The sequence below is a fragment of the Pyxicephalus adspersus genome, chromosome 11 (assembly GCF_032062135.1).
Source record: "Pyxicephalus adspersus chromosome 11, UCB_Pads_2.0, whole genome shotgun sequence".
In the NCBI taxonomy this organism is placed as follows: Eukaryota; Metazoa; Chordata; class Amphibia; order Anura; family Pyxicephalidae; genus Pyxicephalus; species Pyxicephalus adspersus.
Genome location: NC_092868.1, coordinates 32,633,138 through 32,653,119, shown reverse-complemented (window position 1 = coordinate 32,653,119; position 19,982 = coordinate 32,633,138). Strand labels below are relative to the sequence as shown.

Below are 19,982 nucleotides of genomic sequence, written 5' to 3'. Positions count from 1 at the left end.
TGACCAGGATCTTAAAAGGTATTTAAGAATACTTCAATTGATTTTCAAACAACAAGCCATGTGTGATGTGTGAATAGCTATTTTCAGATGGGACACTATGCTCCTAATTTGTCCAATATTGGCTTTCTCCAAGCTCATACCTTCAGGAGAAATATGTTAAGACAGTCATGGTAGAGGTCCTATTTCAGAAATGTAAAAGCTCTTCCCTTCCAGAAACATTTCTTTATATTTAATTTGAGGGAAAACATGATATAAGGAAGTATAAGTCACAATTCTAGAATATTAATTATCAAGTTATAGGTAGAAAAGACACAACAATATATACACAATATATAAGGTGCATTATTATAGAAATATATTTGACTGGTGCCACATGAAAAGAAATTCAACTTGCAGATGATCTGGTATCCGGCACAAGTTTTGGATATATGTTGGCTTCCTATTTTATCATTTATTCATTCTAGTCTTGGAAGTATTTTAGAAACTATTTTCCCATGGTCACATAGGGAGTTTAGTGGGCATAGATCTAATGAGAGGAGAATAGGCAGGAAGGACAAGAGTAAGGTCAGGAAAGTGGACATGGATAAAATTGAAAAGAAATGATAGCAGAGGTAGGCAAGAATTGAAAATAATTGTGGAGGAAAGAGAATGGCCATTGACCTAGGTATAGGATAATTATACCAGAGGGAGTATGGTGGACATGGATGGAAGTGGTGGAGAATGAGCACAGATGGAGTGTAGTGTATTCTAACATTTCTCACACACTCTGTAAGATTCCTCTATTCGTGTCCTACTGCCTGGATGCTTTTGGGGTGGTAGAATATCTCATTTTCCTGATATGCTACACAATGGTCAATTATTATGAAATCCAAGATCTGCTGAATTGGTGCAACAAAATTTGGGAGTTGACAGCGTGAACACTGGACTGCTGTAGAGCACAATCTATACTGAAGGATCTCAGAACATTGAACGCAGCATAGAGAAGTGAGGTAGAAGGAAAGTGCAGATAGCAGCACACAGCTTTCATCACATGAGGAGGGAGAACTACATTAAACTGTGGAAGTAATCAAGGGAAAGTTGGGGGATAGAAATAAAAATAAGGATATAACTAGTAGTGTGCAAAGGGAATTGCGTACTTACCAGGAAGTAATAAATGTCCTAAAATATACAGGCTTTTGCAATCGTATTTTTTCTGTCACCCAAGTTAATTTACCTAAGTGGGTCAGAAGAATTTCTTTTGAGTTGGGCTTCTCCTCTTCTTAGATTTTTCTTGCTGCCTGCATTAGTAATGCATGCCATTGGAAGTCTTCCATTAGCCCCTTAGAGTTTACTAAAATAAATTCAGTTGGATAATGACTGACAAAATGATCTGTATGCTTACCACACGTTTTTTGCTTCTTGGGAACCTTGTATCTCATCAGCTAAAGTGTCACCCTCTCTTTCTATTGCTTCTTTGAGATTAAAATGTTTTGTATTTTTGTAGGGCTTTGGTCTTATTTGTCCTTCTCCACTTTTGTGCTTTAGTTTTATGTTCAACCTACCTCAAGATATCTGTTTGTTTTTTAAATTTTTGTCACCCTTTATCCATTTTGCTCTTTATATGGCATCGTATGACTTCGGTTCTGTTTATCTTTATGTATGATTTCTTAGTCTGATGTCCTTGTCTTGTTTACTATGATTTTTTTTTAATGTAACTCCCTATTTGTTGTTCTTTTTTCCCTGTTCCACTATTTAATCCTTAATAAAAATCAAGTGAAATATAAAATATACAGGGGGGATGTCTTTCTAGGGGGTATATGTTATTGTTTTGTCTTATTTTAAAAGCTGCAGATTGTTATGCTCTGGTTTTACATATGGGCCCTGTCTAACACCTTCTGCCTATAAGTGTAAGGCTACATACACAGGTCAGATGATTCTTGTCTGATAATCTCTTCAGGGCTATTATCAGACAAAAATCATCCAACGTTGTACATGGATCTGTCCTGGCAGATCCAGGAACAATGATCAATCGTAATACAAGTGAAAGGGAGAGAGTGCACAGCGGGGTGCCGCTCTGTCGTTCTCGCCCTCTCCATAGAGCAGAATGGTGCTCTATGTACAGCACTCGTTCATGCATCTTTAATGAAAGATCCTTCCTAATGACAATTATTGAGGTGTGTATGCAGCCTAATGGTAGTCAGCTTGACCTAAAGATAACAAGTGTGAAGAAGAATTAGCACTGACAGTCAATGAAAATTGTTGTGTTTGTGTGATGGTCAATGAGAGGTGACAAAATTGAGTGATATCAGTTGTTGTGAACACTGCAGAACTCTATTTGTGATTGATGTGAGAATAATAAGTGAGAGCAAGCAACTAGAATTTATGCTGTAAGAAACGCTGTACAATACGGAGTTTTACTATATAGAATTGTCTGACTCCACGTATATGGAAAATAGGTAATGAGCTTGTATACTTTTTTTACTGGGGTTATGTGTGATGGCATTTTCTATTAGTAAACAATTCTGCAAACCGGAATTGTACAGTCATTGTAATGTGACTTTTTATTAACATGTGATACAACAAAGAGATTAACATAGACCTAAGTGGAAAGAAATATCCTTTGGCGTTCACATGAATTTGTTTAGAAAGGACAATAAAGATGAATATTAGGCATATAGAGAAATTGGCCCATTCTTTGCCACCCTACAAGAGTACAAGAAAAAGTACAAGAGATTGCAAAGCAAGTAATTTGTTAACAAATATCATCTTGGTACTGTTCCTGTACTTTGTAAATGATTAAACATATTGATCAAGAATATCATTGATATTTCATACATTTATATCATTTAAAACTAATGGTCACACACACAGATATTTGTTCAAATGATAAATTCCACTACAACTGATTGACGCAAAAGATTCTTAACCTATTATAAGATGTCACAAACATTTTGTATGGTTTGGGATTTCTGTTTTATTTGATCTGTTTAATCACATTTAATGATTAATTTAATGATCACATTGACACGTGTGTGGTTATGAGAACTGTAGTTTCAAAGCCATTGTTTTGGGTAATATTAACATGTAAACTTTCATATATACTTTTCTGTTCAGCAGATGTGATCTATTGTGTAAGAAATAAGTTCACATGGGATATTAAATGCTATTTATTAGCAATACCAGGGGATTTAGCAATATATTTTCAAAATAGTTCCCTTTTACAAGCAACAATTTGCAGTTTTTAGTATCCCAGTCATTGAAATGCAAACAACCGGTGGTTATGAAATAGTTAAACATTATCTTTGGTATCACTGGCCATGTTGAAATGCAGTTAGAAGAGATTAGCCTGGATGAAGAGGTGGGATGATTAAATTGGTACCCAGGCACCACGGCTTGAATCTAACCACTTTAATCTGGCAGTCGGCACCCCACACATATTGATTTTTGCTTTGTCTGATAAATGTAATCTTGAGTGATTGTTGCATGGCAGCTCAATATCTGAAATCCAGCCAATGCCTGGAGAGCCGTCTTGTGTGAGCAAAGCCTCGTAAACAATGTCTACAGTATAAGAGACACAGATGGGCCATTCTTCCCTGGCAGCCAAGGCTCAGACCTTCTTTTCCCATGTAAACAAACATTCATGGCACTGACAGCACAGGCCATTCCCTGCAGCTGGCATATGCTTGATGGTTCTCACAGAGCTCGTGCCATGACTACTTGTATTTGAAGGATAAATGTAGTCATGTTGTAGGAACAAAGTTTACTAATTCTGTTCATGTGTTGGAAAAAAATGTAAAATAAGTGAGCACTTCAAGCAGTTTATTAGCTCTTAGAGAATGTGCCCTCTTACAGAAAACGTATTTGTTAAATGTATTTGTAATGAAGTAATAATTTACTGGATAGTAAATTATACTGAAGATTTCCAGGGGGGCTCTAAGAGAATGAAAAGGGCAAAACCCTAAATATTATGTGCATGTAACATCCATAGCAACCAGTGCAAGACAGTTGCTATAGGTTACTGAATACCATGAAAATGACGGAGTGAGACTCCATCACAACTTATGGTTGTTGCATGTGATTCTACCCACTGGCAATCACCAGGCTATTATATCAGTATGGTGTGGACATATTTTTAATTGTTCCCGGGAATAAAGTATTGAGAGCTGTTTGGCACCTTTTAAATATATATATTAGACTGATGTTTCTTATACGTATACAGTCATTGTTTAACAAGTAAGCATCTACGTGACAACAGATTCCCAGAACACTATGGATGGATTCACACCAGAGACAGCCTTCCTTAAAGCTGACCTAAACTCAACATTTTCACTTTACGTAAAAGGGTAGATAACCCTTCTATGTAAAGGGAAAATGTTATTCATTTTCTTTTTTTCTTTTCTAAAAAGGGTGCAGCACCTCCCCTTCCAGTCTTGAATGCCTTGGCCATTAAAACTGAATGGGAGCGCAGAGCCTCCTGGGATACCTTTGTCACACATGCCGGGAGGCTCTGGGTGCTTCTTTTGCACATGCCTAATCTTAGACATGCGCAGAAGCGGCTTTTTTTCTCATAAGGGAAAGAGATGCTAAGCTCACGCAAGCGCAGTGATAATGGCTCTCTTTTTTCACCCTTTACAGAGGGCTTTTCACCCGATCTCACACTTGCACCCTGCAAGATCGGGTAACGTGCCAAGAAAACAGAGGAAGAAGGAAGTGTAGAAAGAAGATGGCAATCTTCTATCTACACTTCCTTCTTCTTCCTCTGTTTTCTTGGCAGGTCACTAAAGTGTGTGTGTATATATATATATATATATATATATATATATATAACAATACATTCCTTCATGTTATTTTAAAAAATTTGTCCCTTTAGCACCCATAAAAACATTAAATCCTTTGCAGAGAATTATACATCTTTAATGGCTGTGACCACAATTCATGCTCTGTTGCGAATGCTGTCCTTTGTACCCACCCCATTGTGTTGTAGTGTAGATATCTGAGGCTACAAATATAAAGTTAGATCTGTAATACAGAATGTAAGGAATCATGGGAAATGTAGTTTTCTTATAGGCAGGAGGCTGCTATGCTGCCCTCTAGTGTTCAGGCAGAAATGGTTAAACCAACATAAGCTTCTCCAAAGATTGACTGCATTAATTTAAACTTTTTCAAAGTAAAAAAAAAAACACACACAAATATATATATATATATATATATATATATATATATATATATATATATATTGCATAAATGATTGTTTACTTGTGAATCTTTATTAAATAATAAATAAATAATAATGTATTCATTAAAAATGTAAGGACTATGATTTCCTTGTCTGAATAAAGCAGCTACAAACATAGTCATCAAATAATGAACAATTCACTGCTCTGATTTATTCCTTTGTGTGTGGAAATTTCAACTTGGCTACAAATCTAAAAAAAAAATCAGTACAAGTAAAGGAAAAGACTATTTGAAAAAGGACACTAAACCCATATCAGCCCTATACCAAGATAATATGTGCAAAACTACTTTATATTCCCTTTATATTATGTGATACTGCAAATATATTCATAATAAATATTCTCTATGATATCCTATTGCATTTTAGACTATAGCAGTTTTCCATATGACTTTGTTTTGTATTTGTTATCATTTCCTGTTATTTTGTTTCTGGCCTCCCTGCCATGTGTCTGAGCGAGTGTTTCATACGACTGACTCAGCATATTAGATTATACAGAGTTCATTTACAGAACGGATCTGATCAAGCAAAAAGCAAGGCTTTATCTTGTCACAGCAATCAGTGGAGGGTTTGAAAGGGGAGATCTCTGTAAAATCCCCAGTGACCTGTGCTGTAGAAATCACAGCTATGCCAGCTTTTTTTTTTCTTAATTGTAGAATATTACTTGTATAGCTTTTTATTGTGTTTGATATTATGGGGAACAATGTGTATATGGAGCCACTATTGGATATTAATGTAGGAAATAGATATTATTGTAAAGAAATGTAAATTACATCCAGCTCATTTCACTAAGCTAACACACCAAGATAAAGACAAGAATTTATTTTAAAAAATAAAGATTCTTATTCTTGTGTTAAAGCTATGGCCTATGACATGAAAGCACTTAGGCTGTGTACACACATGCAATAATTGTCGTTGTAAAGGATCTTTCACAATCCTTTCTAACTACAAAAGACTGCTTGTTGTATGAATGAGTGCTGTACACACAGCGCCATTCTGCTCTATGGAGAGGGGGAGAATGTTGGAGCAGCACCCCACTGCGCTCTCTCCCCTTTGCAGTTTAAAGTACTAAAGTACCAGAATGTCTTTGTACAGTAGGATGACAATGGTACTTTTAAAAGAAACACAGACACAGAAAGAACCTAAAAGTTCCTTGCAAGCAGTGTTCTTGGTGAGAATTAAATCCAGGATTCTAAATCTGTAACATAAACTGGGATTGATGGGGGTAAATTGAGCCCTAGGCAAAAGAGCAGCTTTGCCCTCCTGGTCTTTTAAAATGGGTGCACATGCAACATCACCCTAATAGAAAATGATAGTAATTGTTAGCTGAATGGTGCAGCAGATTGTAAAAATCTTAGTATATGTACACTGATAAGAATTGGAAAGAACAAAGGAGCTGCCTCATATAAACGTCTTTCACCTGTAAAGTGACAGGCAGGTGCAGAGTATTGATCAATTCTCTGTCCTTCTGGTTTTACTGCAGGATGATAAGGATGTAGCTGTGCCCTCTTGACATCCATCGGGCTCCGTTTATCTATTGAATGAGCTGACTGTGAAGGCAAAGAGAGCAAAACACCATTGCTTGTAGTAAAATACAGATATAGTAAAGCCCAGAAAGAAAATGGGCCTTTGTTTTTATTGTTACACTATATTTGTAAAATAATTTAAAAAATTCCACCCAAAGTTGCTATTAGAAATACACTCGGCATGATCTCATTGGGTTATGGTGGAGGCATAGAGATTTAGTTTAAAAGGTGCAAATGATAGGAATTTTTCTTTATTATGCTTATATTTGTGTGTAATAAGAAAATGTATTTTGTGTTTCAGCAACAGCTACAGGCCTACGTCGCCTGGGTGAACTCACAATTAAAGAAAAAAGCTGGGGTTAATTTGGTACAAGACCTACGGCTTGACCTTCGGGATGGAGTGGTGCTGGGTCATCTAATAGAAATAGTTGGTAAGTGCACAGACCTGTGTAAGGTTGTCTTAAATTTCCAGAAATATAATTTTTTTCTACTAAATATCATTTAAAATGAATGCTACTGTAAAATGGATATCCAGATGCCTAAATCGTGGTAGACTGGTATGTGTCTAAGCTACAAGTTTGATCTACAATACTGCTCTATGGATGTCTGTGTTATGTAGCTGAGCATGGTATGAAATACTTTAGTTGTTTCACTGAAGGAAGGATTTTTATATACCACAAACAATGCGTATAAACCTTTTCTTGGGAAATATTTGTCTGTTGTCACGTTGCTCCATCAATGGCATCCAACACAATCTTTATCTATGGCTGACAGCACTGACTTCATGGTGCATCTGTTCCTTCAGTCTTCTTTACAGAGGAATGAAGGACAATAACCTACATGCAAGGAAACTTTCTAACAAGCTTCAAATCCCTACGATCAACAATAGCCAATTTCTGAAAACAAAAGATGTTTTCATTTTTGGCTGGGCAAGCAAAACCTTAAATGGCAGCATTACCTGTATTTAGCAAACCTTCTGTTGTCACTCTTAAGCTACATCACGTCACAGTGATCTTTCTCATCTTGGGTAAAAATCTGACGTGTACTGTGATTCCCCCAACATTGTTCATCATTCCGCTATAACAGACTGATAATCACCCAATCGGGAACTACTGCTGTTTACTCCTTTGGAGTGTGTGAAATGCTTGTTTGTTAATATGTACCTGGAAACGATCATGAAAGATAATTTCCAGCGACAATCCTCTGACATCCATCGGACATCTGTACAAGGCTTCAATTTAGCTTTGGTATACCAAGTTCCATCTGCTACTTTAACTGAAGGTTGATCATGGTCACTGAGTGGTAAATAGGAATAAAGATAGCAGCTTGTGCTCATGACTCAGGAACATGACAAGCTCTATTATAGATGCTCAAATCCTACAAGTGCTGTTTTTGTTTGTATATCAAACAGATAAATGATTAAGGGACTTTTGATGTTTTATAAAATCAATTCCACATTACACACAATGAAAATGTAAAACCACCTGTTTTATTACAAACTTTTAAAAACGTTATATTCAGATTTTTGTATCTTGCAGAGAAAAAGTATATCTTTCAGTGCCATTGTGTCCAAGACCCCTATGGTTGGCAGTGTTCAACTCAAAAATTTTTTATAGCTGAGTGGGAAGAAATTGTAGGCAGGTGGCAGCCCCTGTATTATGATCCAACTCCTTAGCACCACCCAAAAACAGTCGCGTGGTTACTGAAAAGTGCCAGGTGGTGGGCCCAGCTTAAAGGGTCTGGTGAGAACACTGGTTGGGTTTCTTGTTGTGTTTTGCATTAAAGCGGAACTATGCCCTGGGGATACTCATCTTTCTCCACCTCATGCTCTGCCATCTTCTATCTTTTCTTCTGCATTTCGATCTTTGGCAATCTTAATTGGCTCTGCCAGGATGATGTAACTTCTGGGCAGGTGCCCTGGAGTTCATGCAGCCCTGACACCCTCAGAGGTTGATTTATTAGAGGCAAGATATAGGTGGAAATAGTGATCCCAAAATGAATATATCAAATTGCCAGTAAAAAACGAGTTCCATGAGGAAAATCTGTTATAGGTAAGGTTCCCGGTATCATCTGTGTATGTGCCACTGATGTTGAGCTAAATGTACAGGCGAGCAGCACAGCTAGAGATATATTGGCATCTGAAGTCACTTCAGGAGATCCCAAAGGGGGTATTAGGGAGGAAAGAGAAAATGTTTATAAATCACAGAAACCAGAGTTATTAACATTTGTCACAGTCTCCCTTAGGAGAACAATAAGCTTTTGGTCAAAAATTTCAATTACAGCCAATAGCTTTAATTTGACTGCAGTAGCTTAAGTTTGTGTGACAGTCTGCTGCTACATTTACATCAGCCTATTTCTTTTGCTGTTGTCCAGTGACACCTTTTCATTTTAGGTAGGACTTTTGTGTGCCAAATATTTTCCACAATGTTTCCAAAATTAAGAATTTTTCTGCTGTATACTTTTAGAGTTCAGACTATAAAAAATTAATGAGGGTAACTAGTACTGAAAGAGATAAAGCAGACTGGTTTAATTTCATTCTGAATGATTTTATTTCATGTATTCAGGGCCAAATAACCCCATTTTATATTATAATACATGTCACATTAAATCACTGTGGCAATCTAAGTGATCATGAAAGTAGTTAAAATTCTAAATTCCACATAAAGGGTACAGATAAATGCTCTCTTTGCTCCATTATTTTGTACCTAATTGTATTTTAATCTGTTCTTTTATTACAATATGCAGTCTTGCCTAGTCTTTGATGAAGGCCCAGCCTAACGTACCACTTAGTATGACTCCGCTCCCGTACATCCCTGCTATCTTGACACAAGAAAGACAATCCCTAGTAAAACCAGGGAGGTATGAAAAAAATAAATTTGACTTGAACAAACCATAATACTAAAACTAAGAAAAATAAAAAGAGAATTTGTATTTCACTCAGACAACCCTACTAGACAGGAAATACCACTTAGTCTCTTTCCAGGTTCCAGCTAGTAAATGGATGGTAAAGAAGTAGCAGAATGCTGGTAAGTTTCATGTCACAGACTGGCATCTGACAGCTCACAATCAGCTAAGGAAAAGTTGTATTGCTTGCACTGATGAAGGGCGGGTAGGAGTTTTATACAAAGACCAGCCATCACAGTGGAAAGCCTATAGAAAACCACACTCTTTTTCTATCTCTGGATAAAGTTGTCCCTGCCACCTTCCACTACCCTTATCCTGCTAAGCCCCGTCCCTGGCACAACAATCACACCAAACAGCTACAAAAGACTGCTCATGCAGCTGAGCGGAAGTGGCCTCAGCGCAGACTTCATGGACTACAAAGCCAAGCTACAAAATTTTAACACTGAGCTCACTGTCACTAAGAAAAATTATTTCTCTGCTGTCATTTCCTCTCAGGCTTCCAACCCACGCAGCCTCTTCTCAACAATTGACTCCCTCCTAAACCCCACACCTGCTCCCCCCACAACAACCTTCTCTGCCCAAGACATTACCACCTACTTTAGAAAAAAAAGGACAAAATCAGACATAATGTCTCTGCTCACTGGACCACTCCAACCATACCCACCCCTTCCACGAGTAAATCATCACTGGCCTCCCTCAGCACTGTTACTGTGGATGAAGTCTCCTCTCATCATCTCCATCTACTACCTGTCCGCTTGACCCAATTCCCTCTGATCCACTCCGTGACCATTCCTCCACCCTGGCCCCTGCCCTGACCGAACTATTCAATCTCTCCCTTTCTACTGGTATCTTCTCCTCCGATTTAAACATGTCATTATTCTCCTTATCCTGAAGAAACCCTCACTAGACCCCTCCCTACCTTCTAGCTACTGTCCCATCTCCCTTCTCCCATATGTTTCCAAATTTCTTGAGCGTCTTGTCTACAAAAGACTCACCCATTACCTGAGCACCAACTCTCCTTGACCCTCTCCAGTCTGGTTTTAGAGCTGCCCATTCCACCAAAACAGCCCTTACTAAAGTGGCCAATGACCTCTTCAGAGCTAAGTCTCAAGGCAACTTTTCTCTGCTCCTTCTCCTTGATCTTTCCTCTGCTTTTGACACTGTTGATCACCCCCTTATAATATAAATAATTTGCTCCATTGGTATCAGTGTCACTGCTCCCTCTTGGTTTGCCTACTATCTGTCTGACCGCTGCTTTCAAGTTTCTTTCAATGGTAACTCCTCCTCGCCCACTCGTCTCCCTGTTGGTTGTTCCCTAAGGGTCACTCAAATCTATCTGTCCACCCCTGAATTGTCTCCCCCAGTCCTGGATAAGGCCTCATGCTGCCTGTCAGCCATATCATCATGGATGTCTGACCGATTCCTGAAACTCCACCTGGATAAAACAGAACTCATCATCATCATCCCCTCTAATTCCAAATCTCCCCCTGACATATTCCCAACTGTTAACAACACTGCTATTCGGCCCTCCCCTCAGTCACGTTGTCTTGGCGTCACCTTTGACTCTGCCCTCTCATTTCCCCCCCATATTCAGAACAATTCCAGGTCCTGTCACTTTCACCTACGCAACATCTCCAAAATCGGCCCCTACCTGTCCCCTGAGACCACCAAACTCCTTGTACATGCTCTTATCATCTCCCGCCTGGACTACTGTAACCTCCTCCTCTCTGGTATTCCACTAACCCGACTCTCTCCTCTACCATCTATCATGAATGCTGCAGCCAGACTCATCCATTGTTCCACCGCTCCTCTTCTGCTGCCTCTCGCTGCAGTTCTCTTCATTGGCTTCCATTTCACCTTAGAATCAAATTCAAGCTCTTGGGCTTTGCCTTCAAATCCCTCCACAGTTCTTATCCCACTTACTTTTCTGACCTGGTAAAAAAATACTCCCCTAGCCACTGTCTGTATTCGTCTGTCATTTGCAACCCCTATTTTAATGTATAGTGCTGCATATTATGTTGGTGCTATAAATCCTGTTTATTAATAATAATAAAAAATTTACCAATGATGGAAAAGCTTTAAAATAATTGCTCACTGATAAATTGTGAAAAAGTGGGGGGGAGACTGTTTAAAATCCCCCATGTTCTGGATAGTTTTCAGTAGGAGCACCATTTTTTTGCAGGATGAGGATACTTTCTCTCTAGATCATACATTTAGCCTCATCTGCAATCCAAATTTTTGTTGGGTGGACTTGCACTTTAAATAAATATTTCTGGCTCTTCTGCTGCTCTTTTTCTCCGCTTTACATAAGTCATCTCAGTACACGGCAACAGATAAAAAACTGAAATGTTTTACAGCAGCAGAAATTTTGAGCAGTCACTAGTATACAGTAACAAATGTAGTGGCCAATGTTACAGAGCTGCATTGTGGTCAGTAAGGTAAAGCTGAATTTTAACATTACTGGTTGGTATAAAACTTTGTTTATTGTATGTTTTATAGCATTTCGAAGATTTATTACCCATTTTGTATTTAAGTCGCATAAATAATGTTATGTTTGTCATTTCTAATTTTTAAAGCGGTAAAAAAAGATTTAGTGCTTAGTGCTAAATGCTTGGATGTTGTGGGTTAATGCAATAAATGCATTGCTTTTCTCTCCTACAGCTGGTGAAAAGCTCAATGGAATTCACCAACAGCCAAGTAATCCACAGGAAATGAGGGACAATGTGGAGAAAGTCTTACAATTTATGGCTTCTAAAAAGATCAGGATGCATCAAACAACAGCTAAAGGTAGGTGTAATAGTGTGAAGTTCAGTCCAACATTATTTAATGTGAGTTCATGTTAGTTTATTGCTCTAAAATAAATAAATGAAAAATAGAAGGCAACACAAAACTTTGTTGTGAAGGCTTCTTGACTTTTTTCCCTTGCTGTGTCCAGATTGTTATTGAAGATTGCCTGTAATGTTTCTCATTCATCCCAGTTGCAGTAGATATAGTAGTAGTTAGCAACATCTAGCCGGACTTGTTTTGTAATGCTGAAGTTTAGTTGCTTGGAACTTTCTTCAGTTCCAATGAGTGTTGTTAATTGCGAAGTAAAGTTATCAAAATGCCAGTGAAAAAAATGGTTTCATCAGGACAATCTGCTATAGGGATAGTCCCTGGTATCATTGTGTATGTGCTTCCCATAGAGTTAATGCCGAGGTGAGCAGCACTGGGGGAGATACATCAGTGTCGGAAGTCACTTTGGAATATTCCAGTGGAGGAAAGTGCTTGAAGTTGAACATACAGGTTTATTAAAAATGAAGGGAAACTGCAGTGTCTATGCAGAGCAACTCGGCTGCAACCTGCATTCATTCTAAACATGATCTAAAGCTAATGCTTTGCCAGATGCCATTTTACAATAAGCTGTTCCATACCATTAATGGTTCCATACATCAAACCCCAGTGACCCATTTTCCCCCACATAGGAAAGTGTATGAACCAAATCTGTTTTTGCTACATTTTAGTGTTCTGTTTAAAAACTGCTTTTTTTGAAGTTGACATAAATTAAATAATATTCCACATGTGTTCATTTATCCAAATAGCAGGAAGTCTGCTTCAGAAGTGTAATAAACATAACATTAAAAAGGCATATGCTAATTACAAGATAAATCTACATGAGAGACATCTGCGGCCTGATCTAAGTTCCCACACACTTTTTGTGTGTTTTCTATTTTAAGGATCTAATATTGGAGGTAAATTGAAGGCTGAATAATGTTTACATGAATTCTAGGTGTGCACATGTCATAGAGTATAACTTGTAAAGCTCCACTTTCTGTCTAAGTGTAAAAGTTAAAAAGGACTTTTTAAAAATATGAATCACTTTCATTGTGTCACATGGGAGCTAGTTATCAAGCAGTGAATCTGACATTTGCCAAACATTCTCTGGTGGAGAATCAATCGCTGCCATTTGCAGCTGTAACATTCTCCACCAGGGAATCTGCTGAATGTCAGATACTGACTGAATGTCATGCTCACTGCTTTTTAATTTTATTACATTAGGTCCTTGGGTTGGCATTACATGACCCAACAGTGAACATGCAGAGTGCCTGATCCTAGTATCTCTTACAGTGATCTGGTGAACAGTGGGTCACCTAGGATTTCCTGAATAGAGATATGAAGTATATATTATTGACAATTACGCAGTGAATCTGATATTCACCAAACTTTATTAACTGGAATCTTTTTTTATGTATTTTAAAAGTGGTCTGACATTCAGCAACATTTTATGGTGAAGAATCCACCATTGCCACTAAAAACATATGGACCTGGACGATTTCCCACCAGAACAAAAGTGTTGCTGATTGTCATTCACTGTTCTATAAATACATACCTTTGTAAACCTAAAAGGATACGCACAAGCATAAAAAAGAGAGATTACAAGTTTTTGGGAGTTATGATGTATTGGTAAAATAACCTGATGATAGCACGCACTCCCTCTTTATTCCCCATACAGTTTCAGGTGGGGTTCAGAGAGGCAGGACAGTCCAACTTTTACAGTATACAGTATACTAACTTTTACAGTATACATGGAGATTTACATAATATTTGTTACATCCCGTGTCTCTGGGTCCCCTGATCATTTTGAGATTCTGTTTTCTCCAAAGGTAACTTATGATTATACTTAATTTCTTTTTTTTTTTCTGCAGATATTGTCGATGGGAATTTAAAATCCATTATGAGAATCATACTGACCTTGGCAGCTCATTTTAAACCGGTGTCAGGACGATCTGTTAACCACAATGTGGTGGGAGCATCTGGGAAGAACCAGTCTGTTTTCTCTGCCAATAATCATCGCCCTCAGTCCACTACAGCGGTGGCCCAGGGTGCAGCTGCTGCTCTTGCTGATGTTCGGCTGGACATGTCACGTTCAGGGCGAGATGTTTCCCGCTACAGACAGAGGTAAGTCATCTTGTAGACATTAAGCTACAAATTATGGATACATAGTTATGTAAACAGTTAATGTATCAGTTTAAAGAGCATATGATTAATATAAATCAGTCCTTAAATATATATTGTGCTCTGTTTATCTATTGAATATCTATAGTCAGCATGTCTGGCTTGTTATAAGCATTTGTGAACAACTAATTGGTAACAGTGTGGCTAGATTTCTGTGGCATGTGGGTGTATGCCTGTAATAACATTATTATTAGCCAGTATTTATATATTACGCCAGCATATTACACAGAGCTTTACAAAGTCCATTGTCATGTCACTAACTGTCCCTCAGGGGGTTCGCAATCTAGTCTCTCTACCATAGTCATATGTCATTAACGTAGTCTAGGGGCAATTTTTAAGAAAAAGACAAAAAATGTAGCCGCATGTTTTTTGGGATGTAGGAGGGAAACTAGAGTTTTTCTCACATACACCGGGTAAGTTTGGATAAGGCTGGAGCTTCCCTTTAATAACCTCTGAGGGTACCATGATCAATTGAGAATCAAGGTCCATTCCTGCCCCTCACCTGCTTGAAAGGCATTAACAGTACTAAAGTACCCTGTGGTACCTGTAGGTACCCATGTTAGTGCTTGTGGTGCCCCTTGGATCCAAGACCTGGACAGTATTGCTATTATTATTATTATTATTGCACAGTATTTATTAATATCGCCAGTATTGGGGCAATTGACATCTGCACGGGTCTAAATTAGGCCCATCCCCCTTTCAATGCAAAACGGATGCTTCTATAATGTATCCATTGTGAAAAATTCAGTGAGCAGTGGAGGCTTTGACATCTGAACTGAATGACAGAAGACATAAGAGAGAAGATTGAAGCTTATGTTTCATATAAATGGAAATGTCCAATGTACATGGGATCCACATGAGCATCTTAGTCTCCCAAGACTCCAATAGAAAACCGGCAGGTTTGGCAGAAATATATTTTTACATTAGGGATTAGGGAGGAATGTGCAGAACAATTACACTGGCATCTAAAAAGAGGACACAAGTGTCGCTCAGCCTATTCTAGGCAACTTCTGGACCGGGTTGCCGACTATGGTGTGGGCTTTAAATAAAATTCAAAGGTCAAGGCAGGCATCCAAGAATATTTTATATAACAGCACGATTATCTTTTACTTTATGTTATAATGGCAACATATTTTAGAGCAACATATACAATAAAATTACTTATTGGAATTTAGATAAACCAATTTCTATGTTTTTTTTCCAAACAGAATTTACAATCTCTGCGCATAGTCCCGTCTTTATTTATTGCATACAGCTAACATATTCTCAGTCAGTAGTGACACTAAATGATAAATACTACCTTCACAAATTCTTTTGCTAGATGTGACTATGGAGATCAATGGTATTTTAATGAGTAATTAGTTTAATTAGATCCAGAACTGTATCTTGTTTTATAGTGCCAAGTGTTTTAATTGATTTATCAATACAGCAAACCACACACATGCCCACAATGAAAGCATGCAGAAAAACTATACACCCCTAGTGAGTTATTGGATTCTGAACTAACGTCAGTACTTTGATTTATGATGACATAAATGTTCTGCTTGCAGCAGCTGTACTTGCTGTGAGTGCCCTGCACTTTGTTTTCCTATAGCAACATCATTTAGTGTCTGACTGCAGTAACAATATTGGTTCTGATGGATAAGCAGCACAAACTGTTATTCGTCAAGGGTGACATGTTCAATGTTAATGTGTTTATCTTGGTTAGGTATCTGGGTTGTGATTGATAAAGTTAGTAGGCTTATATATATGCAGGTTACTCACCTAAGCTACCTATAGATGTTTGCACAATCATGTAAACAATCAATAACTGTTTGCACAATCATGTAAACAATCAATAAACTCCTTATTGTACATTGGTAACCTGAATTACTGCTGTGCCCCACTCAATATCCATCAGTTTTTAGCAGATCAATCCAGTACAAAGCTATGTGGCCATTGATTGTCCACTGAAGATGCCAGGGTGGCTGTGGGCTCACATTTACTCTATAGTAGAAGAGACGGTTGTATTCACAGCTGTAATATTTTTGAATAGCTATAGCAGTTTACTGGAATTACTTTTGTGGCAATTTGCAGTTTTATTTCTTTGATATAAGGATATTAGTCCAAATAAAGTCCAAGTAATAATTCTTCCTAGGAACAGCAGCGTGGAAGATGAGATTGTGAACCCATACTGGAGTGTGCGGGCGATGGTGAAGCAATATGAAGGTCATCAAGGGAGTACATCTCCTTCTGAGTCATCAGGGTAGGCTGTTTGACTTTATTTTCACTCCTAAAAAACTTTATCAAAACAAATAAACCAAAGGTAATTACAAAAAAGAATGTAGAAACATCAGAAGTTTGAAAACAAACACGTGATACAAAATGAAATCGTCAAACAAATGTTTTGACCTTTCATTTATTTTGTAGTAATATAATACAGTGGTACCTTGGTATAAGTCCAGGGGTACAGTGGTACCTTGGTATATAAAGTCCTTAATCTGTTCCAGATCCTTGGACCTATACCAAACAAAATTTTTCCATAAGAAATAAATGGAAAATGATTAATCTGTTCCCATAAAAAAAAATCATATTGTATTGGCATAATATACATTGATGGGGCTATATAAAATAACACTGCTTAATACCAAAATACATAAATAAAAAAGCAATTAGATGAAATATAGGAAAAAGTAACCTCATTTTACCTTGCTGAGAAGAGTCGAGTGCCTACTAGGATAGTGCTGAGAAGGGAGGAAATGTAATTCACAAAGAGTTATTACTTTATAAGAAAGTAATTCACAGAGAGCTATAGCACGGGTTGTTCACTGAATGGTGGCAACTGGCGTACTAACGCTCGTGGGCAGTCGCGGCTTTGTCTCCAGAGAAGTAAATAAGGGTAGTGCGTGGTGTTATGATTCATTTTGACCCATACAAGGTCTAGCACAAAGGTTGTATACCAAGCAAATGTTTCATGTCCAAACAGGATTTATACCAAGGTACAACTGTATTGCCAATCTGAGAGCTATAGGTTACAGTACTTATAAATCATCAGTTAAGAATTAGAATTCTTTCTTGAATGGGACTGACTTCATGCTTTTAGTTTTCTTGCACTTATTGTTCATTAAATGAACTCCTGAAAGAGAAATGCTGCTCTAATTATTTTATGTTAATCTGCCTTGGTTAAAGGAGAGGTTTACACTAAAGGGATAAATTATGAGTATTATATAAATGATACATATAAAATGCTCACTGCTGGAATTTTCACAACATTATTCAAGCATTTATTCAATGTTCATCAAAACAGATATCAAATATTCAGCATTTAAACTGGGGACAATTCCTGCCTCTTGTACTTCCTTAATGTTGAAAAATCCCAAGTATTCGCTTCTGCAGATTTGGAAATGTATTTGGCTTTTACTGTCTTCCTGCTGTAAAGAAAAAGCTGTATTAGGTTTTCTAATGTTCAGTGACCTAAACGAAAGCTGCTACAACCACCCTGCGTGAAAGTTCCTGACAATCTTTTTGATTACTATGAGTGTATATTTTCCAGGCAGTAGATGGCAGTTTGGCACTGGTTATTTGGTAGGAAATGTGCAACTGCTTATGTGAATAAAGCCTTAGTAAATTAGCTCTTCCAGCTTCCCCTCCAAGCAGTGATGTGTCAGCCTACCAGCCTCTAATCTTTTGTTCAATAATTTTGATTTTTAAATATTGACAGTTTTATAAGCGTGATGTATCTTTATTTCTTCCCCTTATCTGACTGTAATGTAAAATTTTGAACAATGAACTTTCTATGTCTGTGGGCACCTTTAAATTAGACCTGGGCTCTTACAAAAGTGCACATAGGTTTACACTGCACACAGACAACAACATATTTGGTTTATTTGTGTTTAGATTCTCTTTAACTCCTAACCTTTTAGACTTTCCTGACTGCCTTCTTGTTGTAACACAGTGGCTGACCAGGTAAGAATGTTGTATGGCTGCTGGCAGTATTTCTCAAATGCTGATTTTTTCGGGTCCTAAAATATTTGCATTATTCACTTATTTTGTTTGCTTATAATAAATCTAAACTGAACAAACAATTGACATTTTTGCAGACCCTGGTAGATACTTTGGTCTAGTGACCTATGAAGAATTATGGTAATATCTGTTCCAGTTTGGCTGGCCATGAATCGTAGCATGGTTGAGGTAGAATACAGTCTGGTCCAGTTTCCACAGTAATCAGCAATGCTTTGGTTGCATGACATCACCAGATCCAGCAGAAAATTGGTGTAGTTTCATGTGTGGTCTCCTTTACACAATACACTTGTGTACGCTGGTCATGTAACACTGTATTAGCTGCAGACTTGAATCACAAGTGGGACTGTGAGGGGTCTGTTTATAAAGCAATGAATGTAACTTTTTGCAAACAATCTCTGATGGACAATCTTTTACATTCAGGAAGTAAGTGATTCTGCACCAGACAATGTTTGGTGAATGTCAGATCTGCTGCCTTTTAAATAGACCTGTGTTACCTGTTTGTATTTTAAGGTTTTATTCCTAATTATTAGCACATTCATATCACCTGAGATGTTCAATGAGTACATGGTACAAAAGTAATATGTAAATGTCATGAAAGTTGCACTGACTTGATACTGAGCCAATCAAACTCTGCAACTAGCACGGTTTGATTGGCACAGTTTCAAGTCAATGCAATTTACATAAAATCTCTATATGATTTACATAAAAATAAAATTATTCATCTCATTGACCATCTCTACACACTATACTAGATGACAACATAACTTACACCCTGTGCATTGTCTTTGGTGCTTTGCATAGCTGGTAATTATTTTAATAATGGACAAAGATACTCTATGCCGTTTAATTATGATTTAATCAGTATCTGAAAGTCTGCTTCCGGTTAATCATGTTAGACATAAGGCATGCTAACATAAATCTTAGAAAAATTAAAGTTACCAATGGAATGACTGATTTGTGCCAAATCTGTGTGGCAATAGGTCCCATGGCTCAATCTCAAAGGGAAATTCACATGAATATATATCAGACGTGAATTTTTTTTAAAATGTATTATTTTACAGTTACAAATCCATCAATCTGTATAGTGGTAGACTTAAGTAAACATTTATTTGAATTGACTGGTAGTGCGTTGCCTTAGTGCCTTGGGCTGCACAATATTGCAGTAATGGGTATATGGTGTGTTACCACGCATTGCAGTTACTGCAGGGAATAGGTCTGGATGGGCCCTTTGGTTTGACACTTCAAAGACAAATCAGTATGGCAGCTTGTATCCCATGGAATTAGTGACAAAACTTCATCTCTGTTGGAACATAAAATTTCTCAGTGGCTAACTTTAATAAATA

The 19,982-nt window shown here is 37.5% G+C and overlaps 1 protein-coding gene across 3 annotated transcripts in view; it reads left to right on the top strand.

Moving 5' to 3' along the window:
* The window catches only part of DIXDC1 (DIX domain containing 1), an 87,656-nt gene that overhangs the window by 28,246 nt on the left and 39,428 nt on the right, over nt 1-19,982 (top strand). For 2 of the 3 annotated variants that reach the window (XM_072425641.1, XM_072425640.1), the window contains 4 exons: nt 7,040-7,169; nt 12,304-12,429; nt 14,328-14,580; nt 16,775-16,882. In XM_072425641.1, coding sequence (XP_072281742.1) covers nt 7,040-7,169; nt 12,304-12,429; nt 14,328-14,580; nt 16,775-16,882 — 617 coding nt within the window. The remainder of the gene's footprint in view (nt 1-7,039; nt 7,170-12,303; nt 12,430-14,327; nt 14,581-16,774; nt 16,883-19,982) is intronic. The other variant, XM_072425642.1, reaches the window with a different exon arrangement.